Source organism: Watersipora subatra, chromosome 9 (genome assembly GCF_963576615.1).
Source record: "Watersipora subatra chromosome 9, tzWatSuba1.1, whole genome shotgun sequence".
NCBI lineage: Eukaryota > Metazoa > Bryozoa > Gymnolaemata > Cheilostomatida > Watersiporidae > Watersipora > Watersipora subatra.
The window spans coordinates 62,385,102-62,410,624 of record NC_088716.1 but is presented as its reverse complement, the minus strand read 5'-3'; the positions used below and the strand labels follow the sequence as shown (position 1 = coordinate 62,410,624).

The 25,523-nt window shown below is 35.4% G+C and overlaps 1 protein-coding gene across 2 annotated transcripts; it reads right to left on the bottom strand.

The window, feature by feature from the left end:
* Positions 1-8,684: 8,684 nt before the first annotated feature.
* LOC137404334 (uncharacterized) lies at positions 8,685-25,130 on the bottom strand. 2 transcript variants are annotated; one of them, XM_068090528.1, is made up of 6 exons: positions 24,992-25,130; positions 14,816-14,974; positions 14,404-14,596; positions 12,980-13,113; positions 10,057-10,203; positions 8,685-9,217 (listed from the first exon to the last, which is right to left on the bottom strand). In XM_068090528.1, exons 2-5 carry the CDS (start codon positions 14,956-14,958, stop codon positions 10,098-10,100), a joined length of 576 nt encoding a protein of 191 aa, XP_067946629.1. In that variant the 5' UTR covers positions 14,959-14,974; positions 24,992-25,130; the 3' UTR covers positions 8,685-9,217; positions 10,057-10,097. The 2 variants fall into 2 exon arrangements, with proteins under 2 accessions (XP_067946629.1, XP_067946630.1); XM_068090529.1 differs by lacking the exon at positions 24,992-25,130 and adding an exon at positions 16,074-16,180.
* Between the last annotated feature and the right edge of the window lie 393 nt (positions 25,131-25,523).

The window sequence follows — 25,523 nt, the reverse complement described above, 5'->3', positions numbered from 1 at the left end:
ATATATAATATATATATATAAAGTATAATAATGTTTAAATGTTTACTAATCTTTGTTTTTAGCTACTGGCAGTTTCATGCATCTGCATTCTTCATGTTGTACTAGTATACTAATACTGTATTAGTATTATAAAGTATTATAACATATATATGTGATCATCATACATCATACTATATTTTGTTATGTATAGTATATTATATTGTGCTATATGATATTCTATTGGATTAATTAAGTTCCTAAAATATGTTAGATTATATCATATTTCCAGCCGAGCCGGTTTCACAGAACAATGTTTGCAGCCATTAAAAGTATACTGTGTTGAGTCATTTTATAAACATAATATGGTGTGACTATAGAACTGCCTAATATATCATAACATAATTGAGTTTAATAGAAGTGTAACATAGTATAACTGAATCTCCTCTATAATGCTTTAGTACTCTGTATTGCAGCATTTACACATTTAAAATATTGCAGCGAATTATTCCTAGCATGGATTTTCCACAGTTTATTCGACCTTAACCATATCTCACCAGCCTTTGACCTTATTTCACCAGCCAATGCCGATAAAAGCAAATCAGGTCGCGTAAAAAATATAAATCAGATGAAATAAAATTTATTCTGAACGTATGTACATGTATTTGTCAGTGTTTGCAATTTTGGACCCTCCGTTCATTTATAAACAATTGAGACAAGTGCACTGGATTTTTAATGATTTCATACTAATCGCGGTTGGCACATAATTATTCATACATTTTATAAGTTTTTATTAACTCTGGATGTTTTGTCTTGCAAGCTTCAAACTTTGGTTCAGACTTATTAAACATTTCACTCTACAAAATCTGTCTGAAAAAAATGAGAGCACTTAAAAATGGAGAAAATTTCAACATAAATTCATTTTAGTGAGGAGAAGCTCTTTAGTAGCATAGACTAATAATCAGTAGGAAGGTTGGAGCATTTTAATAAAAGAAACCACCTCTTCTACTTCCAATCTGGGCATTGGTAGCTAGTCTACGGTGATGCCGAGTAAGTGACATTCTACAAATGTAAATTATACTTGCTCTGGAAACCCTGTTTGGGATACACGTCTGACAGCAAAAACCTGCTTAGAAAAGCCAATATCACAAATGTCAATGCACAGACAACGTTCATTTTAACTAGAGAGCGTTTTGAGGAGCTCCTTTCATGTATCGTCATGGTAACAGGCAGCGATTTGCTGATAATTGCACGAGTTACACGCCATCTAATCTCCTCGCTTTCATTACTACCACAATCACTGGCATGATTGATTTTCAACAGAATCACAAGCTTAAAGTGGAAAATTGAAAAAGGCCGATGACATTAATTGAAATGTTGTTCTGTAAGCTAGATACACGCTGCATTTCAGTTTAATTGCTTCGTGTTGCTCACTTAGGAGTACCGGCGATGTGTACGGAGAAGTCGATGCAAGACTGTTATTATATTGCGCTAGTTAAACCATTATATCTATGCTTATACATGTCATAATGAGTACACGCTGTTCTCACACCATCTAATTAATATCTTTGTGCAAGTAAATCCAGATTATTTGAGAAGATTTTAATTCAAGTTTATTGACTACTACGCATACGATCGACGAGTCTGGTCACGGACTGAAACCTCTGTATCATAAAATAATGCTGGAGGCAGATGTGGAGACATAGAAGGGCATGTCGAGTCTGTAATTATTAAAATCTAAATGCATTTCAATGTATTGATGCGAGATTTCTCCTTAAATATTTCACAAACCGAGCATTAATTCTACTGGTCAGCTTTCATGGCAGCAGTAACTGAGGAATTCACGTAATATTCACAAACAGCATTCATTTAGCCATTTATAGCCTGTTATAGGTAGTGTTTTAGCCATTTTAGTAATCTACAGATACCCGAATCAAAATATAAAAGATGGTTTAGGTACTGATCTAATCAGCGTGTCCAATCCATAATCCATAATCCATAATTCTGTCTAAATATATTGCATCTAATGGTTGATCGTTGTATTTTTTTATTGTGGGAAGTAGCAATATAAATAGCAATATAAATAAACATCTATTTATTTGTTAATATTTAACAAAGGAAACAATTTAAATTTAGTTTAATTTTATAATGTTAGCAAATGGAAGTATTACATTGTGGTCTTAGCCTCCGATTAGTTGCATCTATTTTTAGTAGCAATATTTATGGGCATAGATTTGTAAAGATGGCTCTTCTACGGTCTACTAACAGCTAAAATATTTTTGCGCATTACGAGCTGCAAGAAATTTAAGCGAGTATAAAATATTTACACAATATAATTATTATTATTATATTGTGCACAAACTTTACATTTAATCTTCTTTCTTTTTACATAACAATTTATTATTTGCAACAGCTTTGTTGTAGCTAATAGTTGCTCAGTTATAATCATAAATAGTGTGTAAACCAAAAAGGGTCAAGTGCAGGCAAAGATTTTGTGATTTCTGTGAGATTTACAAAACTGCGGATGATGTCTAAATTACTTGCAGGTACATGTAGATATAATTGCATACATTATTTTAATAAAGACCTCTCTCGTCAGTTGTTGGTGCTACATTTTTTATGATAAAAATTTAGCACCACCAACTAACAACATTTTTTTATGATAAAAAATGTTTTAGTTACCTGCTGACACAACCTTTGAATTCTGTACATATTGATCGCCTAATTGATTTTAGATTTGTTTGTAAAATGACTGGCTAGCCAAAATCTGCCAAAAACTCTAATAGTTTATACCTTTCCAAATTAATTGTTAATAAATTAATTATTTTAAACGCTATTTGATGCTGTGCTATCTCAAAAAATTTCATCCTAAACAGTGCCAAAAAGTCAGCATATGTACTTGTAAGTAAATATAGGTAACTATAAGATAATATTTGTATTTACATAAATAAGTAAACACATGTATTTATGTTTATAAGTAAATACATGTATTTATGTTTATAAGTAAATACATGTATTTATGTGTATAAGTGTATATTTACATAAATATTTATGATAAGTAAATACATGTATTTATGGGTATAACTAAATACATGTATTTATGTGTATAAGTAAATACATGCATTTACAAGTGAAGATATGTATTTATATGGATAAGTAAATACATGTATTTACAAGTTAATATACTTTTTTATGCGGAGCTATATGTATTTACATGCTTTAGTAAAATATTTATAATGAAATATATGTATTTATAAATAAATATATATAAACATATTTACAAGTAAATACATGTATATGTATTTATAAGTAAATATATGTATTTACATAGATAAGTAAATGCATGTATTTACAAGTAAATATATGTATTTGTAAGTAAATGTATACTTTTATACGGAAATAGATGTATTTATAAGGAGATATATGTACTTACAAGTAAATATATGTATTTAGATGTATAAGTAAATATATGTATTTAAAAGAAAAAGTAAATATTTGTATTTACACGTAACAATATGTACATATATTTACAAATAAATATGGGTATTTACATGTATAAGTACATATATATATTTATAAAAATATTAATTACCAAATTTACTTAAAATACATGTCAAGAAATATAAATATGTATAATTAAATATACATATTTCTAGATAAATATTTGCTTATAAATAGTTTCATTTATAAATATTTTCATTTATAAATATTTTCATTTGTAAATATTTTCATTTATAAATATTTTCATTTATAAATATATTCATTTATAAATATTTTCATTTATAAATATATTCATTTATAAATATATTCATTTATAAATATTTTCATTTATAAATATTTTCATTTATAAATATTTTCATTTATAAATATATTCATTTATAAATATTTGTGTTTATATAATTAAAATTTAGCATTTCCCTTTATCCGCTAGAGTAGCTTATTAACATCTCAGAAAGGGCTCGTTGTTTACCTTCTATACATAAATGATCTCGTAGTGCAACGAATAAACAATAATTACTAAAATAACTATTAAAGTACCTGATTTACTGCATGCATATCTGACTCTGGACTCTCGGCTTATCTGTGTCACTGCAAAATAAAGTGAGTTACAAACTAAATAAAGGCAGCAACTGAGAAATATTTATTATAATTATATTAATAATAATATTATAAATATTATTAATAAATATATTATAATATATTTATTACACTATGAGCTTTCTGGTCATGTTTAAACGCATGACACAAGAAAGTGGTAAATTTATTCTCGATGAAATAACATACATTTGAAGAGTTTCTATAATACTTCTAACTACAAATATGAAGTTGTTATGATTTTGTCAACACCAAACACTTTGCGACTTTGTGAGCACAGGAATGCTTCTTTCTTATCGCGAAAGGCAGAAGTTGAAATATATTGGGAAAAAATGTATTTGAAATCGTATGTTCTTGTCTGCTATAAATTAGCTTATACTTTGCTAAGTGTATTACTGACTGGTACAAAGGTTACAGATTACAGCTGGGTTCGAACAGAGTTTGTGGTGGCAGTCTACCCCTAATGTCATTTCATAAAAAACAAACAATTTTGCTACGACAACACACTATAGTTTTTACAAAGAGTAGTTGATTTTTAATATAATTCTGCTGAACATAAAATAAATTAGCAAAGGCAAACAGCCAGGTCTACATACATGTGGGGATAAACAGTTTCTAGGTAGACATATATGTCAGATATCCAAAGCCATCTGATATGCTGGATCATTTAGCCATACACAAAAAATTTGCAGTCCAAAAAGTTAAAAAAAGCTAATATAAAAGAATGACTTTTTTTATAACTGGATTGTTTCAGTAAAAACGTGTATATATATGACTGTTTGAGTTCTGAGACTGATGGTTAACATGTAGACTATACGATGAATAAAATGTTACCTTGTCAAAAGGTTGATAGCGGTTGTAGCATGGAAGATAGGAGTTGAGGTAATGTGTGTAGCGGATGAGAAGTAGCGGTGAATATAACCTAACCATTGCAAATATCAGCCAATCACATCAGACCTATTGTAAATTAAACATACACCAGCGAGCATAGCAACTACACTGTCATTAATACTTTACATAAATAGCTTAGATCTTGCTCGCTACTGCGTTTGTTATAAAAGAAATTTCTCAATGTTCAACGTGTAAGAAAACCATGTTAAAGATGCCTTCAAAATAATCGTAAAAGGAAATAAGAGGCCCAATTTATTAAAAAATAACTATTCTGTTTGTTCTCATTATTTTTATTCTGATTACAATAATATATATATAATATACATATAATAATATATATATATATAATGCATATTTGTTGCTTGTAACTGGTTATACTTATACTAATGTAGTAGCTAGAGATTTTTTTTATAAAAATAATATATTAGTATAAAAAGCAATTACTTGACCTGCTACTCAAGTGAAACAATCACAACGCATAGCTTGCCACGGTGCTTTCTACCATGTCAATTTTACGGAGCGGTGTTAATAACATAAAAAAGTACTCCACTCTTAAGAAGTCGAGAGGGAGCACTATGGGATACGGTGCCAATAAAATGGACCTCTCTCAAGCAGTGAGGTTCACTAGCGCTTTTACAGCGCTGCTAGCTTCTAGTCAATCAGTCAGTGTCCTCGTGCCAATATTTAATATTGTTTTCTTATTCATATGCATGCGTTATCTGTGCTCACTTCAGTATGTATTTCCTATGCCCACGCGGGCATGAATTTCTTGTGCCCACATATTCACGTACATTATTTGTGCCCATGGTATTTCCTATGCTCATGTGGGGTGCATTTCTTGTGCCTACATGAGCACGGATTACCTGTACCCATGATAGCAAGTATTTCCTAGGCGCACATAGGGATGCAATTATTGTGCCTACATGCTTGAATATCTCTTGACTCTATTGTTGTATTCACTATCTGATTTCGCTTATAAAACACTTACTAACAAACCACCATAAGCAACATTTCTTTATTAACTGTGGCCGGAATGGGCCCCACTGTCATATGCCTTATCAACTATGCATACTTTGGTTTTATACAAGATGACAACATTACTACCATCTGTTGCTAGTCAAGATAAGGTTTAGTCTTTCCTCTATAAATACATGTAATTGTAGCTCATTCCAGACAGGCCCTCGGCTGTAGTAAATTTGAGGCAGCTGATGATTGTCTCCCTTGCCTTCACCTCTATTGCTCCTATATATTCTGATGATAAACAAGGGATCGTAATCGCACCGCTATAATATCACATTCCAAAAACCTTGTTATTGTAACAGAACAATAAGTTAGGCGTATTAATGAGGTTCGTATTTTCAGCCAAGCAAGAATAAATACCTTAAGCTGGTGAATTCACACAAGATCAAAGCCTGCTAGAGGCTCCACTGCTTACAATATTAAAATAAGATAATTAAAGGGAGGCTGGTGCAGCGGCTAGCCTTGAATACACCTGAGCTCGGTGAGTCCACTTATCACACCTCAAGCACTCTTACACCTAAAAATCACCGACAAATACAAGGCCTCGAAGCTTCCCCAACAATTAATATTAAATATAAGATGAATTAAATGACCAAACGGATAATACATTCAATTTAATCTCATTTTCATGCTAAGAAAGGGAAAGATGAAAGCGAGTGCAATAGCGGTTTTAGATTGGTGTGCATGATCGTCGCATGAGAAAGGCCTTCAGCCCCTCTGCCATTGTAAGGAGGAAGCCTGAGTGGGCTGATGATGACGATACGAGTCCGCTCTAGCAGTTCACATAACAATAGGTCACTATCCTTAACTCGAGTAAAATAATATTCAACTGTTGAATGTTCTCACGCCGTTTAAAACGAAATGCTGAAATTTAATTTTGATCGGCAGTTTAATTTAGCTTTACAATGGGAAAACGTATGACAAATGTCGGCGGACAAAGCGATGCAATCAGGTGATCAAATGGTTGATGTTAACTAATTTACTCAGAGATGAATTACCGAACGCTCTAAATACCACATATTCACTAGTGAATGTGTGGGATTTCTCCATAAATATCACTGATTATTCTTTTGTACCTCCTGCTACTAAGATGACAAATCAATCAGCTATTCAGAAACGCAAACTTCTCCGAACTGTTAAAAATTGTATGATCTTTGGCTTTATCCAATCCTATATGCGGAGAGTATGATCTTTGGCTCTATCCAATACTATATACGGAGAGTATGATCTTTGGCTCTATCCAATACTATATACGGAGAGTATGATCTTTGGCTCTATCCAATACTATATACGGAGAGTATGGTCTTTGGCTCTATCCAATCCTATATGCGGAGAGTATGATCTTTGGCTCTATCCTATAAACGAAGAGTATGATCTTTGGCTCTATCCAATCCTATATGCGGAGAGTGAGAAAGGCAGAGGCATTCTACTAGAGCTAAACCCTCACGTTGTAACTACAGTTTATCATGTATTTTGTGGTTTACATAGCATGACTTAATTAAAATGAAGCTATGTATTCTAGGATATTTACCTATGTCACAGGTAGCAACCATAGAAAACAAACCAAAGTACAATAGCTACATAGTGTAAAGCCATTTTGCCATCTTGAAGTTTTCAAATCGACTGCGATGCAAATGTGCGTCTTGACTTTTTGTCAAAACACTATCTTATTCAGCTACAATTGCATTGCCATAGCAGATATTTCAACTTATTCTTTGGTTTAGAAACTGGTGGAATGCAAATTTCAATTATTTTCATTCATTGTATTTTTAATTTCAACTAGAAAATAGACTCAAGGAAGACTGTTTGAGATTAGCTAACTCAATAAGAAAGAAGCAGGTGGTGTCTGATCTCTGCAAACAATTCACTTTATTAAACAAATCCCTTGGAAATTTTCAACTTACCAGCAATTTAAAGATTGGTGAAAAGCTTTTTTAAGGCCAAGTTTCAGTATAGGTTTTATATCAAGTGCAAAAACACTTGCAATCCTTGAGAACTGATTTGTCTAAGCTTTTGAGGCATTTTGATGGCAACAGGAGATCTTTAGACTTGGAAGAAAGAGGATCATGAAATAAGAATGATAAACTATGGTATGGTTATTCTTTTACTGGTTTAGAATGAAACAGCTAAAAACTGCACTGAAATAGATTTGTTAATAATTTTTGGGAATTATAGCAAGATTTTGCGATGTCTTTTTATTCATCAGGAGAAGTGTTGAAACTTTCCTAAGTCGCAGGCACTGTTAATTACCCATTAGTCTCAGACGCTGGCAAACCCAGGTAACCTACCTATCACCCTTTATAGCTATCACCGTTATAGCTATCATCGGATATAGCTAGTTATCACCAGCTATAGTTAGCTATCACCAGCTATAGCTAGCTATCATCAGCTATAGCTAGCTATCACCAGCTATAGTTAGCTATCACCAGCTATAGTTAGCCATCATCAGCTATAGCTAGCGATCGCCAGCTATAGTTAGCAATCATCAGCTATAGCTAGCTATTACCAGCTATAGTTAGCTATCACCAGCTATAATTAGCTATCACCAGCTATAGCTAGCTATCATCAGCTATAGCTAGCTATCACTAGCTATAGCTAGCTATCACATAAGAAATGAAATTGCTATCATGCGCAATAATGAAATTTTTATGCCGAGCTCAACTTTCCGCAAACATTTAAAAACAAGTCCACTTGCAGTGGTTATAGATGAAAATATATTTAAATATGTGAAGCAAATTACTAATAGAGAGACAGTTTACTTTCCCACCGCTGAACAATTATTTCTGAAGAATGTTTTTGTATCAATAACTACCAGATAGTTCATGAAACAAAAACCTTTTACAGAAATGACATTTTGGATAAGGTGACAGGTAATCTCATTTGTTATCCAGCAAAGCAATAAGGAACTACATGCCATCAGCTTGAGATGACGGAGTTTTCTCCACATTTGAGTGATATGAATTTCAAAACTTGTCCTTGAATGGACAAGTAGGTATATACTAGTTACAGATAGTTGAGTGTTATTAGTAGCTGTAAGTCTCTATATAACTCTCTGTATATGGATTCTCTTCATCCCTCTTTGTATCTATGAAGTCCCTTCATCACTCTCTGTATCTATGGAGTATTTTCATTACTCTGTATCTATGGAGCCATGAAATCACCTTCTGCGTATGTCCAAACACAATTTCTTCCTACCAGGATAAAGTTCCAATATTTCATCGTAACATTCTTGTGTCTAAAACATGAAATAACAAGAGTAAAGATATCTTGTGATTTGCTGCTATTCTCCTGTGATTGACATACATTTAAATATCACTTCATGAACTCCTTCCTTACCAGGACATCATGTAGTCAGAACCAACAGAAACACATTACAACTAGCATAATCTCCAACTCCTGATATTCAGCTGGTAGCACTCCATATTTTGGACTATACAAGCATTGCTTTCAATTGTAAAACAAACAAGTCGGTATTTTCACTTTCTAACAATTGGAGACGTGTGCTAATGTACCCACTTTTTACTCATAAATGTAAGCATGTACATGTGTACTAAAGGGTGAAACCCTGACTTCATATAAGAAGTAAATGTGTAGTCAAATGATAGCTTTAACCCGTGACTGTGAGAAAAACACCCGCCATAGCTGCAAATACTGACACAGCTTAATGACACCAGGAGTAGACAAATTGATTGACCAATGGAAATGAGCCACGATAAAGTGAACTCTTCCAGCCATGCTAGATTTCCCAAACAGTCGGTTGTTTTTAACGCTATCACCAATTCACTAGTTGTGAACATTTAATGATGGAGTAGACTGTAGCATTGTTATATCACTATTATTATTATTATTCTTATTAAAAGATGAAGGAGTGATGATTAATAACGAATCTGTTCTTGCTCAGGAGAGAATATAAATTCCAAACATTTCAAAATGTAAACGTAAAAAAGAAACTGTCGCCTCTGGTCAATCACAGACATATCCATTACTACTTGGCCAATAAAAACCAACAATCTGGTTGAGAAAGTATGTCAAATACTCATCTATACACCGCCTTGGCTTTAGTCATGTACTCACTAGTGTGATCGAAAGGCATTTGCGAGCACGGTCAGAGAGGGTCACATGGCAGCATCTGACTCAGACATGATGACTCTAAACACCCGTTGAAGGGCATCACATATACCCATAGCCACATCGTCACTAACGCACTGGAAAACGTGACAGCTGCAAATGAAAATAGAATTCTAGTTAGATTTTAAGAAGGGACACATGTAGATATGATATACATAATATGATACACATGTAGATATGATATACATAATATGATACACATGTAGATATGATATACATACTATGATACACATGTAGATATGATATACATACTATGATACACATGTAGATATGATATACATAATATGATACACATGTAGATATGATATACATACTATGATACACATGTAGATAGGATATATAGATACAGATAGGGATGGACACACGCCAGATGGAAGAGAGGGGTGATAATGTATGTATAAATTAATTAATGGAATGAGAGCTTCAATTGGGGAATCAACATAATGATAGTTTCCCTTGGTCAGCCAATGGGATAAAGTATTAATGTCAGCTACACACACACAGCTACGGAATGCGCACTTTATGTAGTCAACGGACTGGCAACAGATGGGCAGCGCATTGTCGATGTCTCGTTTGAAAATGAACAGGATGGTCTAAGTGTATAGTATAAAACTGATGCGTCTGTGATTGGCTGAAATAGTTGACCATGACAATCTCGATGCTGTTTCATTATTTCCAACGCAAGTGAATTTCACCGAAGATTACCCACCTCTTAAGATTCACTAATAAAAAGCAATGACAATTACCTCTGAGTTCACACCAAACACAACCAACTATTTATATATGGACAAAGATATTCTCGCTTGCAACAGATATACGAAAGTCACTATTGTAAATTGAAACTGGTTATGAAACATTCATAATAATTCATTTGGTACGAAATCCCTTTTTCTATTATTTGACTCATGTCATCAACATAAAGCAGTTTAGTATCTGAAAGTTTTAAATTTCGCAAGCATTATTGTTATTACAAATCATTGAGGAACCTTCAATACTGGAAAATCAAGCGAGGACGCCATGGCCTTGACACAATTGAGACCAGCTTTCATACGTAGGTCAATCTACTTGTCAACACCATTCATCGTTTAGTAGCTTTGGTGTGTGTGTGGTGTGTGTGTGCGTGCGGTGTGTGTGCGTGTAGTGTGCTTGTGTGCGTGCGTTGTGTGTGCGTGTGTGTGGTGTGTGTGTGTGCGTGGAGTCACAACAAATATCTACACTACGAGTTGCCGATGCACCTTATAGGTGTATGTAGCCAGGTTTTTAAACTAGGAAGGAAATTGAATGTACAGTTAACAATACAGATTTGATGGTATGGAGAGTACAGATAGTGAGCTAACACTGTGTTGGTCTAGACTTATGAGTCAAAGATATAAACTTGTGTGGTTACAGGATACGCCACAGTGTAACAACTGATTTAACAAACTTTAGATGCGCGTAACTTGTACAGATATGAGTAGTTTATAGAATTCATCAGATAAGAATACTATGCAGTTGTAGTTTTTTTGGTAAGAAGTCTACAGAGACCTTTAGAGGTACAGTAAAACCGCGGTTCTCGAATGCTTCAGTTCTCGTCTAATTCGGTTTTCGACCAAGAAATTGAGATTTGTTCTTCTCGGATCTCAAACATAAATTCGGTTTTCTACCAAACCGGAGCATGCACATTGGAAACAGCACGGAAACATTCGTTAACAAAGGAAGAAGCAAGTTACACTTCATAAATTATTTGAGGAGGATATCTTTCAAAGATGTGAAGTAAATGTGTCATTGCTGTTTATATTTTCTTTTTACATGATTTTTGATGTAACTGATCTGTTGTATACTTTACTGTTTCATTATCAATTTCTGCAATTTTTGGTATTGTATCTTAACTTGGAATTTTTTCGATGTTTTAAGAGCAAAAAGTATGAAATGTTTACTTTTTGTTTTCTTTTTTCATCATCATAGAGAGAAAATCTTTTATTAAAATTCAACACGATCTATATCTACCCGTTTTTATTTATAGTATGTAGTATACAGTACAGTTTATGGTGTGAAATATTAAACAAATTACTTTACCGAAGTTGTTTTCTCGGCTTGGAACAGATTAAAATTTACATACTTAACTCTAATGGAATAATTGCTTCGGATCTCGAACAACTCAGTTTTCGAATAACCTTCTGGAACGGATTATGTTCGAGAACCGAGGTTCCACTGTATTGCTTCTTTCAGAATATCATACTTTCTTACTACGTTAATTGCACAGGCGACAGAAGCGCACAAGTGACAGAAATGCACAATGCATTCAATGCATGGATGCATTCGTTCAAGCCATCTCATAAGAAACCCCTCAACTGCGACACTCGGACTAGTTGGAATGTCATAATTATATGGTAGTTGTCCTTCCTCTAAATGATGAAAACAACTCCCATTTAATAGATTTGTTGATCAAACGAATGAGAAATAAACTCTGTTAAAACTAACTAACTTTGTCTATGAATGGAGTTTAGCATAGACAGAGTTTTTGCAATTTCTTGAGCAAACAACAGCAAAAAACACTATAAAAATGCATTAAGAATACTCCAAAAAAGTGCCAGTTTCTTAACATGCCAAATAATATATACAGTACCCTGGCAGTCGGGCATTCCATGAGAGATTGTCACGTGTAATAGCTATGCGCACAATTATTCTGAGATGCAGTAAGGTGGTGGAGTGGCACAGATGGTAGTGTATGATAGAGATGGTATTGTAGCGTGGATGTCCTAGCTCACATCCCGTTCAATGCAATATTTTTACCAACACTAACCCTTGGCTTCATACAGTTGGACACGGCTCTTCTGACAATTATACTACCTCTTCTACGTATATACATTAACTTATCTGAGCGGCTCACCTGAATAGGTCTTTGCCCACAATCACCTTGACAGCGAGGTTGCTCTTGCTGAAGCCATCATCGTACATGACTAGCTGAGCGAGGGTGTGCAGAGGCACCCGCAATATGATGTCTTCACCATCCTGTTTCGTAATCTGCATCCAACTTTACAAGTTTCACCGAACATGATTACACGTTAGAGTGTGTGCCAAGTTTTATCTCAATGGCTTTGTAAAAGCATCATACACTACATTTATACATTTGATATTCATGCAGGAACCTTCGACTGTGAGTCATGACATGAACAGACTGAATACCAAGTGTAGATATATAGACGTACTCGTATATTATATTAATAAAACAGTTGAAACACCCATTTTATAGATATAAATCCCTGAACTGAAGGATTTCAACTGAAAGTAGTATGATTGCATTTCACTCCCTATATCATAATGACCAGCAAGTACCATTTACAGGCTATATTTATTGTGTAAAAGTATGATAACTCCAAACGCCATGCATTTGTGAAATAAGTCATGACAACAGGTTAGTTTAAATGTGGTGTTTTACAGCAATAAATAGACAATAAATAGACACCAACTGTTACAGTTAAGTGATTTCACATATTCTGTGACTCATGTAGCCTTTTTTAGAGCAGAGAAACATTTGTCTAGCACTTACAATCACCTTTACATGCCTCTATTTGCGACATACAACATCAAATCTAAGCAAATATTTGTCTCGACCGATGAAATAATTTTTAATAAATGACGTCAAAGATCTTTTGAAAGATTTCAATTTTGTAAGCAGAAGTAAACAATATTTCTATCCTTCACTATCCTACCAGACATACACGCTGCTGAACCCTGACACTTATTACTCTGTCTGTAAGCTAACAACAAACACATCTTTTATTGGCTGTTACTTTCTTTTATCTTACATAAATTGTAATCTAGGTATTTAGTTTCAGTGTTTACATAATTTTATATAATAATTTGTTTTAATGCTATATTTTGTTGCTTTAAGTAATCATCACTTGTTTAGGCTTATGAACAAGTTAAACAAAATATAGTGCATTTATATACACCTATATATATATATATATATATATATATATATATATATATATATATATATATATATATATATATATATATATATATATATATATGCATGCATATATTAAATATTTACTTCAATAATTGTTGCAGCAAACGCTTATATAAATTATTGCATACGCATCAGTAAAACAATACATCACCTGAGTGTATCATTTAGGAAATGGCAGGTCAAAGGAACCAAGACTATGATTACTTCCCTTTTAAATAAGAAGGAGTCTCTTCATTTTAGAAATGGTGAAAGCATTTAAATGTCTTCATCGAGTTGTATTAAAAGGGAGTTGATAATCGAGTTGATATCGAGTTGATAATCGAACTGGGACTCACCTTGAAGCCATGCCTATCCAGTCTCAATGTTACGGCATCGGAGGCCAAAGGCTTCAGACGTAGTTTGCCATCCAATTGTTCCTCCTCTATTTTAGCAATGAGCTGGCTCTCCGGCGACTTTCTGTCACTGGATGTCGTCTGCATCATAAACCGTGAGACCACACCAAGATAGTGGGCAGAAAATCCAGCGGGTCTACAAATAGAGCACGAGCAAAACGATCACAGTAATAAATGATAATTCATTTATTATTGACCAGCAAGTACCATTTGTATGGTACTTGCTGGTCAATGATTAACCTATTACGTCTCAACAAAAACATCTTACTAGCTGAAAAAACTTGTAAGTAATATCATGAGTGTAGGACAACAACTCAAATATTTGTATAGTGAGAAGACCTTCTAACTCGCTCACCGGCTGTGGATTGGAAGACTCTGAGAAAAAATTAATTCCCGACTTCCCACAAAACCTTCGCCTATCGCATCATGTCCGACTTCCACTGACTCTTTGCTCAAGGCTAAGTTTGCCTTCGATTTGCTCCTTGATTTACCAAACATGGTTTTTAGGCCTTTTCTACAAAATTATTTGAAATTAGAATTTAATCTGCCAACTCGCAACCTTGAAGGTATTTACAAATTATTTTAAATGATAATAGAAAAAATCCAAAATTGATATTACTTGTTATTTGAAACTTTGTTCATCACATGCAATAACAAGTCAGTTATGAAATGTTTTAAAAGCTACATCATGTAATGCGATTTTCATAAAAAACTAATGACATATAGAGATAATTATATTTGTCATAATTGAGAGATCTGAAGGTAGATTGGCAATATCTTTGGTAAACATTGTAGGGTATTATACCTCAAGCATTGTTCCTGTTTGCCAGACTAAATCTATGTAATGCAAAAGCCAGTCTTAAATGTACTTGTATGCAGTTTTATGAAAACAGCTTAGATAAGTACATGGTAGACTAGCTTGATCTTTGGAGTTCTCCCGCACTGGCATCCAGTGAAAAGTCAAAAAGAAGCACAGTAATACTATCTTATAAGTTATAAAAAATAATGCCAAAACATTCCTAGACAGGATGTGTTCTAATCAACCTACGTAACGAATATCACTGATAGCAAAATAACTGCAGGGACCTGAGATCACCAGACTGTGTGAAACCTGTCTAGTGCTAACAAAAACCTCGGTGAACAAAGGTTACACATCCTGGAGTGGCCGAAGGAATCATGAATGAGGAGAAGAGACTATAGTTGGTTTGGCCATCAGATGTGACATAACCAGGCAGATGGAACAGGACTCAACTAAAGCGAGTGATAGGATCACGATTGTAGACTTGCAATGAGAAAGGAATGCATATTTGTACGTCAAAAATACATATGACCACACTATGACAAACTTTGAAGAGACCATGAAAGACTTCTACAGCTAGTTAACTGATGGAGACCAACCTTAGTACAGATAAGTCAGTCATTGCAAGGTTACTTTATTGCCTGGCTCATGATGTAATCACGAGAGTTGGCAGAGTAGTTACGTATCAAGGTGTAAGAAAATTCCAAAAATGAAATTCTGCTAGCATTCTGCTCTGAGCTTTATCTCATCATCGCTAACACCATTTTTAAACACATGAACTTTTGTAAAACAGAACAGTTGAATTGGTACTTACTAGACTGCATAATTACAAAACCAGAGACCGAAGAGACGTTTTGGACACAGGTTTATTCAAACCTATTAACTGTTCTACAGATCACATGGGTTGTTCGGAGACCATAATCATTGTCTATAAAATACAGAAAAACCAGACAAAAACCAACAAAAGAAGCTAAATGTTGCTGAATGAAAAACCGAACGATTCAAAAACAGCTCAATAGGAAACCAAAAGTTAGATGAGAATGCGGTAACAGGAGTAACCATTGAATGATGAAAGACTTTAGGTAGTCTGGCATTTCATACAGCAAGCAAGATACTGGGGAGGCCGTCCAATAGACACCAAGATTAGTTTAGGGAGGGGAAGACAGCTTAGTGGAATACTGAAACAACTGCTAGAAGGGAGAAATATTGCAAGAAGTACGTGTCTGGCACATCGCACCAGAGCAAACAAGGCATAACTTACAACAGTGAGGAATGAACTCCAGCAATCCACCATACAACCATTGTCTCTTTCATCAGTAGAAAGAAAAATCAAGAAACTTACAGTAAACTGCCAATCGCAATAGTATGAAGGAATTCCATCAGAGCCTTACAGGAGCATATACCTCCCCAAAAAGAAGAACATCCCAGTTGGCAACACTTGAAAAAACATTCTTGCTGATCACTTCAATCGACTCTTAAATATTTCAAAATTGATTGAATAGAGTGCATGAAATGGCATTAAGCAAAGAGCAGTTTAGAGCTAGCTAGATGAACTACCCAATGAAACAAAATTCCTCAATGCATTCGTAATAAGAAAAAACAAACAGCACTCGGATGATGTGGATTCCATAAGTGGTATGAAAGTTTGGCAGTCAGAGATTACAAGAGACGCTACTCAGGCTTATAATAGACAAAGAGGAAATGTTAAAGGATTGGAAAGATGCCTTCATAACACCTAGATTTAAGAAAGGAGGTTGTAAAGACTGCTGGAAAGACCATTTGAGATACAGTGTGGTCATCATGAAGGGTGTAGTACAATGGTTATGGTGTTCAGCCTTTGTCAAGTACTGGAGAAATATCTAAAACAAAATAGATTTTTGTATGCTGTTTTTATTGATTTTACCAAGGCTTTAGATAAGGTCTCAAGACAAGATCTTTACATATTTCTGAGGAACTTTAGCTCTACTAACAAGATGATAAACCTGATAAGACCTTTACAAGATGAAATGCTCAAGGAGTCCAGGCAAATCAAGCTTCAAAAAAATGTGCAGTTAAAAAAGATGTCAAGCAGGGCTGCGTTGTGGCGCAAACCCTGTTTTCAGTATATTGTGATGCTGACGGCTGGTTTTAAAGACGTCGGTAAAGGTGCCTACATTCGACATGATACGCAGATCTTTTAAGAGTCAGTTCAAATAATAATTATGCATAACCAAGTTTCTTGTAAGAGAGAGATATATCTTGTAAAGGGAGGTATATCTTGTAAGAGAGAGGTATTTTGTAGCTGACAGTGCCTTGGTTAGCCACTCAGTTGATGACATAAAGCTGATTGTAGATCAATTTGCTGGAGCAGCATTATAGTGCAGCCTGGCAGTGAACATGAAAAAGACCGAATGTTTATATTAACGTGTAAAATTTTTGCATCCATCACCAGAACTCACATATTGCCGCCTGATAGACATCAAAGCGACTTTCTCATTGTACAGATTTCAGATATCTGGGTAGCATGGTATCCAGCAATGCCAGGATTGATAAAAAATCATTGTTATAGAATATGAAACACAAGTCAGTCAACTAAATAGCGCAAATACCATAAAAACAGCCAATAAAAAGGAAATGCAACCACTATAAAATATTTCCGCAGTGAAAAAAACATGATTATATACCTTATATCAGATATAAAAACAAAATAGGAAAAATTCATTACATATTAAATCCAGGTAAAAGGTTTAAAACATGTATACATGCAGATATACGCTTATGGTATAAGAGCAGTATTGCTAAGGCTAGAACAACCACTAATTTTCATAAGCTGTTCTTTAACTGGCATGTGTTGTATTTTTATGTTCACATCCGGTTTGATAGGATTGCTTTTACTTAGGGACGTTATTGTTGCTGCGGTACACTTGGGCTAAGTGCGCAATAAATGTTTAATCGTATCTCCGCAAAATGTCTTCTAAGAATTCTTCACCTTAATTTGATATCTAGCTAACACAACATGGTGGCCAGTACGAAATAGGACTTGTGACGCTGCTGGCAAGAACTTTTTTTAAGCATGGGACATTTATTAGCCCTCTTCTTGAATAACAATAATAACAGTGCACAACTGTTGTGGTGGTAACTAGCCGTGCAGAGCACTAATCTTGAGAGTGGTACTAGAACTTGTTGGTATCTAGTAGGAGTTACACTGACGTTATCATGACTAAGTTTGTTAACCCACACAAGGAATTTGATTTTGTATCAGAAAAGTGGGCCGAGTGGAGTCAATAGTGGGAAAGATTTAGAACTATATCTAAGACTGACCACGAGGAAGAAAAGTATCAAACGAATTGTTTTTGTATGCTATGGGCAATGACAGCGAGAGTATTTTCAACAGTCTAGCATTGAGTGATGCTGATTGACAGGACTATAGTAAGGTGAAGCAAGGCTTTGATAAACATTTTTTTTCCACGCAAGTACGTAATATTTGAACGAGCAAAATTTTTTCACCGTGACCAAATGCCTGGAGAAACAGTAGAACAGTATGTTAGGGCTTCGAATGACATAGCGACCAGGAGTGAGTTTAGTGCCAACAGATCTGAACAGATGAGAGATAGAATAGTTGTGGGCATTTTAGACACATCAGTCAGTAGAGATGCAAAAAATGGATGTAGATGCACTCACAGAAGGGGTGGCAATTAACATGACTCGTCAAGCTGAGCAAATAGACATAAACATTAAGGAACTCAGTATCAGTAGCAAGCCAGTAGCCACAGCTGCCGATGCTCTAATAAACTGTCAGGATGAAATCAAAGAAGCAGCTGCTGATGCTGTCAACTATTATAGGAGCAGACTAAAGACTAATACATCAACACAGCAGAACAGTGATGATGCATGTGGCAGGTGTGGGTTTGAAGTACACACCAAAGGGAGATGCCCTGCACTAGATGCCACATGTAAGAAATGTAATAAACCAGGTCATTACGCTAGATGCTGTCAAATAAAGTCAGTACACAATACAGTGGCTGAGGTTCCTCCAGATGATCAGCTATTCCTTGGAACTGTTGAAACCTGCCAAAATAGTAAATCATGGACAAAAACTGTAAATGTGAGAGAGGTAAAAATATCCGTCAAGTTTAAATTAGACTCAGGGGGCAGATGTGTTAATCTTGCCTAAACAGTTGTGGAGTAATGTAGCCTTATAGCCATCAGACAATTTGTTCAAGGGGGCAGGCACAAGTGACATTGATGTCTTAGAGCATTTTGTTACTGAGTTGAGAGTAGCAGGAACATGTGTGGGTGAAAGAATATATGTAGTAGATCACATTAAAGCATTGCTAAGCAGGGATGCATGTGTTAGGCTATGTTTGATAAATGTACCTGTGAAATGTAGACCAAATTGTAGATAGTTGGGGGTAAAAGTTTAAAACTGAATCCAACTCATTGTTCTCAGGCTTAGGTCAAATGCACCGAAAGGTGGAGAGACAGCTGTCGGCAGAATGTCACTGCGGGTATGCGATACATACTCCTAGGTCAGTATCTTATTTAGTGCTAGGTTGCGTTGAATCTGAGCTTAGGGACATGGTGGATAAGGACGTCAGATTCAAAGTGGAATGGAATGAATGAATGTCAACAATGATAGTAGTACGAAAATCAAACCATGCTGTCAGAATATGTGTCGATCATACTGAATTGAATAAAGTGGTGAGACACGAGATATATCACATGTAACACATGGAAGGCAGTCTAGCAAAGTCAAGTAGTACTGTATTTACAAAGCTCGACGCCAATTCAGGCTTTAATCAAATCCCTCTCTCCAACAAGCCTTAACTTCTCACAACTTTTTTCAGACTGTTTGGGTGGTTTGCGTTTACTAGGTTATTATTTGGGTTGTTATCCAGTCCAGAAATCTATTTTAAGCTTATATCTGAAGTTTTTAGTGGGTTGAATGGTGTGATAATTCACATGGATGATGATGTGTGTGTGTGTTTGGCGAAACGGTTCAAGAACATGATCTACATGTTCGTGAGGTATTCGGTCGTATGAGTGAAGCGGGAATGACTCTGAATGAAAGAAAATGTGAATTTTCTAAATCTAGCATTCAGTTTCTGGAGCACATGATATCAGCTAATGGCACAAAGGCTAGTCCTGATGCAGTGCAAGGCATTCAAGATTTGGCTAAACCTAGTGGAGTCGATGATGTACGTAGTTTCTTGGGAATGGCTAATCAACTAAGCAAATACAATACATTGTTGGAAGAACTTAGTGGGCCTCTACGTTCACTTCTGTGTACCACAAAACTGAGTGGTATTGAGGCCATTTACAAGAAAAGACATTTCAAGACAAAGAATGAGCTGTCAAAATCAGTAAAGCTGGCTGCATACGACCCTGCTTATAAGACAATATTGCAGACTGATGCTAGCAGAAATGGCCTGGGTGCGGCACTGCTTCAGGTACAGCCAGATGAACATCTTAAATTGGTTAGAGCTGCTTCTTGTTCCCTAACAAAAAAAGAGAAAATATATGCGGTTATTGAACTTGAAGCGCTTGGAGTTGTCTGGGCATGTGACAAGTTTAAGAATTATATAGTAAGCCTCACAGTGACCATTCAAACAGATCATAAACCTTTCGTGTCTCTGCTAAACGATATCAAACTCGATAAACTTCCAGTCTGAGTCCAAGGATTTAGGATGCGTTTGATGCGTTTTTCATATCATGTTGAACATATTTCTGAAAAGTCCAACACAGTAGCAGATGCCTTATCTAGATCAAGTCTGTCATCATGTAAGTTGGAATCCCCAAAAAAACTATGTAAGTAGCCTCAAAAAAACTCCTTAGTCTCTAGCTGCTTCCTTTAGTGTCAACACTGAAAAACCTGCTAAGGACTCTAAAGTAACAATGACTAGATCCGGACGTGTCGTAAAGAAACTTGAAATTTAGTTGGTACAGCTCTATCTCGACCGCTGGCAGTATCCTGTGATTTTTGGAATCCTGACTGTGAGTAGATGGATTCGTCAATGTACCTAGATATTAGCAAGTTGCGATTTTACGTGCTGTGAATTGTTGTATTACTGCTTTGTTCCTTACATAATTGTTATGTTTTTCCCTTTGGGCAACTCTTGAGAAGAGTTGCTCGTTTTCATTTTTGTTTGCGGCTCAGATGCCTTTGTATTGTTCATGAAAGATAAAAAGGGAAGATGTTGTATAATTGTATCTTTATGTTAACATCCGGTTTGATAGGATTGCTTTTACTTAGGAACGTTGTTGTTGCGGTACACTTGGGCTGAGCGTGAAATAAAATTTTAATCGTATCTCCACAAAGCGTCTTCCAAGAACTCTTCATCTTCTTCATTTGATATCTAGATAATACAAGCGTATGTATCCAAATTATACAACCAAAGGAGAAAAAGGCTATTAACTAAAATTTTATGCAATTACTTATAAAAACCATCCGGTAATGAAGCCCACAAAAAAGCATCACATAATATAAAAGGTGTCTTTAAAACTCGAGGCTCAAGCTGCAAAATAATAAGATTACTATGAAGAAAAAATTAGCAACAAGCCAACCACATAAATTTTGCTAGCTGTCACAGTTCGTATTAAAGAAGCCTTTTTTCTAGAAGTTTTTATATTAAATTTTTTTCCCTAGAAGTGTAACCTTTTTTCTTTCCTAGATGTTAAAACAAATTAATGATAGAGTCCAGAGTTAAAGCCTGATTAAATGCATTGATGTATAACATATCAAAGTACTACTAGCTGTTAAGTCTAAGTAAAACAGAATCCAAGAGCTCACGCTAGGCAAGGAAAAGGGCCCGTATAAGATCAACAATTACTAACAGGCTTCCGTTAGGCGACATAATAGATGGGTGTTTTGAAACTCATTAACACAATACCTGATCAGAGTGCCAAAAAGGCATATTAAAATGGTAGATTGTTTTGACTGTTTTATGGTAGGATCATGAAGAGGCCTGCAAACTTTGCGAAATACCTTGCAAATTCGGTGCTAGCAACTTTTTAATATGAAGGTCACGTTTTTTAAAATTTTTATTTAAAAACTTGGATTGCATCTTATTGAGGGTTCTGCAGACTACTTCATGTTAATGCAGCGATACATTAACATGCAATTAACTTATTTTCAATAAGTAGCTACAACATTAGATTGAAAAAGCTAATATGCAAAACCAACAATTTCATTCTGTTTTTACTTTGGATAAAAATGATTGCCAACCTGTAACAGTTGCACCTCGTTTTAAAGACACTAATTATATAGAAATAACTGAGATTGGTGTACCTGAACTTTTGTACCTGCAAGGCTGGGGGTCCTGACAACATCAAAGGAATTACGCTAAAGACTTTCTCACGTTCTCTTGCTCGGCCACTTACAAATATTTTTCAATACTCAATAAACACAGCGAAATTACTATCGGTGTGGAAACATGCATAAGTAGTGCCCATTTATAAGAAAGGTTCAAGGCATGATCCTGCCAACTATAGGCCAGTATCATTGAGTAGTGTTTGTTGTAAGTTACTGGAACATATTATCCATTCCCACAGAAGTGCCCACCTAAATAAATTACCCACCTAAACGATCCTCTGAAACAAAACTCATTTGCATACTAGATGATCTAGCTAAGAACTTTGATAGAAACTCGATTACAGATATAATAATACTAGACTTTTCAAAGGCATTTGATTGTGTGGATCATCGAAAACTATCAGGAATATATAAAATCAGGAATTATGGAATACACGATCAGATCTTAAACTGAATAACATCATTTTTAGATAATAGAACTCAAGTAGTTGAGGTAGGAAATAAACTGTCAAATATTGTGTCTGTAACCTCTGGTATGCCGCAAGGTTTGGTCCATTATTATTTTTGCTTTTTATTTGTTGTATGGAAATACTGTGAAAACAGCATACCAATAGGGAATGCAGCCAGACCACAGGATAAGCATATAATACGTAAAAGCAGCAACACGCCCGAGAACATCAAAAGATCCAATAATTAGAAAATGCCAAAAGTAAATTAAAAACTTCAAAACTGGAGGATTTAATCATAGAAATTGCGTCCACACCAGATGGAGAACATGCAAAAGGGAAGTTGAAGCAAATAAACTTACCATCCACCATCACCAGAAAACTACCAGAGAAACATTGAAGACGAATTAAATGAGTCACATACAGATCTGCCACTCCTGTCAAACATGACCTAGATACCAGGAGTAAGTCATGAGCTTGACCCTACATGCCGACATCATGTGCAGCCCCAGCTAAAGACTTACGCAAACAATATATCTTCATACGCCTGACAGAAAGCATTGAACCTTAACACTCAACCAACACCCACAGGCTAACCATCCCACATGCCAGATATCTATAAACGAGAACAGCTCCAATGACTCAGCATCTCATTCTCCATCTACATCCATCTTCATCTCTCTCTCTTCCCGAGGGTCTCCTTGGACGCTCTCTCCTCTGCCTGCTGAGGAGCCTCTCCCGCTACTGGAGCCTCCCTCTCTCTTCCCTCTGCCGCTGAAGCCTCTACCCTTTCCCTACCTATGGAGCTTCCTTCGCCATCATCAGCTGATCCTCTTCTACTTTTCTATCTCAACTACCGAGCCTCTACATATAAGGATTGCCGTGACTCTCATCTGACTATCGAAACTCGCAGCTGTCTGGACCGAGCAAGCAAACATGGACGACCGTTTGAGTAAGGGTGCCACTTTTATTAGCTATTCTAACCTCTTGTCATTCATATTATTGTTTAGAATTTTGTTAGTCGTTTACTTTAAATGTAATAGAATAAATAATTAAACTTTTACTGGTAAATATCAGTATTGCTTACAACAGCTTAACACCTTCACTTGTACCTGAACCAGTAATAATCAAATTAGTTCCTACAAGCTAAGCAAAAGTGCACAAACTAGACATAATCAAAATAGAATAATATGACAAGCAATTTCAACACTGATGTTGTGCATGGATTCGTATTAGTTATGCATAACATAATTTCTCCACATCCACCCATAACATTTCAATGACCTTCCAGATAAAATCTTAGTGTAGACTTTTTGCAGATGACGCTCTGGCGTATGCCACAAGAGACCAAGCCAATACCTTGCAACAAGATCTGCATTCACTCGAGGCTTGGGTGAATCTCTGGCAGATGAGTTTTGATCCTAAAAAATGTTACCACCTTTCAGTGAGGAAATCTCATCTCATGTCGAATAAAAAGACTTTTTTTTATGTGCTCAAAAACTAGAAAACGTATTATTTAATCCGTATCTTGGAGTAGAGCTGCAGAGCGACCTAAAACCGAATAAACACATTTACAAAATTGAGTCTAAGGGAAAGCAGTTAATAGGGATGCTTAGAAGGGTATCCCGAGATGCAGATGCTTGAACTACAAAGGTTGCATATACACCCTTAGTGAAACCAGGTCTCGAATATGGGTGCATGGTTTGGGATCCACACCTTAGGAAGTATGATCTATCATTGAAGCAAACACAGAACATAGCACTGAGATTTATATTTAAGAAAAAGGAATCGTTAGTTTTAGTAATTAAAGAGAAAGTAATTCTTTTGAGTCGTTGGAGAATAGACGATCTAGATTGCGTAGAGGTTTTTTAGTAGAAGTGTGGGAGGCGATGTTAATATAAATGTAGGAGTGAAAGTGGTTTAGATGAAGAAGACAGGCCTCCTGCCTTTTCTACTCGACTTGGAAAGTATTACCTGCCCCACATTAATACTGACCAGCTAAGATATTCTTTTTGGCCTCGAACGGTGAGAGGAGTCCGGGCCGAGATTGAATAGCTAGCTTGTTCTTCTAAGTAGAGCTCCGCTATTTTTTTTTTTAGCTCCAATAGAGGGTCTTTTGCGGAAATTTTTTATCTGATCTTTGGGAGTGGATGATTCTGTAGCTCGATAGCCAAAATGTTCTGGTTTGGACGGGACATTCTGAGTGTTAGATTTTTATTATTTGTTGATTTTGGGCTAATATTTAATGAAGCCATTTTGACTATTATTGCACAAAATCATCGCGCCGTGTTTTCTGGGTTTTCTTGTTGTTTTTCTTCAGTTTACTCCATAGATCTATTAACTAAAGTTTATATCACGGGCTAGCCGGGTCACGCACTCAAGGATTTTTGCCATGCACATACAAAACAAAAACAACTGTTTTTGTTGTTTTTGTTTTGTATGTGCGTGGCGAAAATCCTTGAGTGCGTGACCCGGCTAGCCCGTGGTTTATATAGTATATTTAATGGGTCTATGGTTTACTCATTCG

Bases quoted from the DNA above. Each gene is read 5' to 3' on its own strand.
- LOC137404334 (XM_068090528.1), bottom strand. From the start codon at position 14,958: ATGTTTGGTAAATCAAGGAGCAAATCGAAGGCAAACTTAGCCTTGAGC. The intron at 13,114-14,403 runs GTGAGTCCCAGT...AGTTGGATGCAG, and splicing joins TGGATAGGCATGGCTTCAAG to ATTACGAAACAGGATGGTGA. The intron at 10,204-12,979 runs GTGAGCCGCTCA...TTTCATTTGCAG, and splicing joins GTGGGCAAAGACCTATTCAG to CTGTCACGTTTTCCAGTGCG.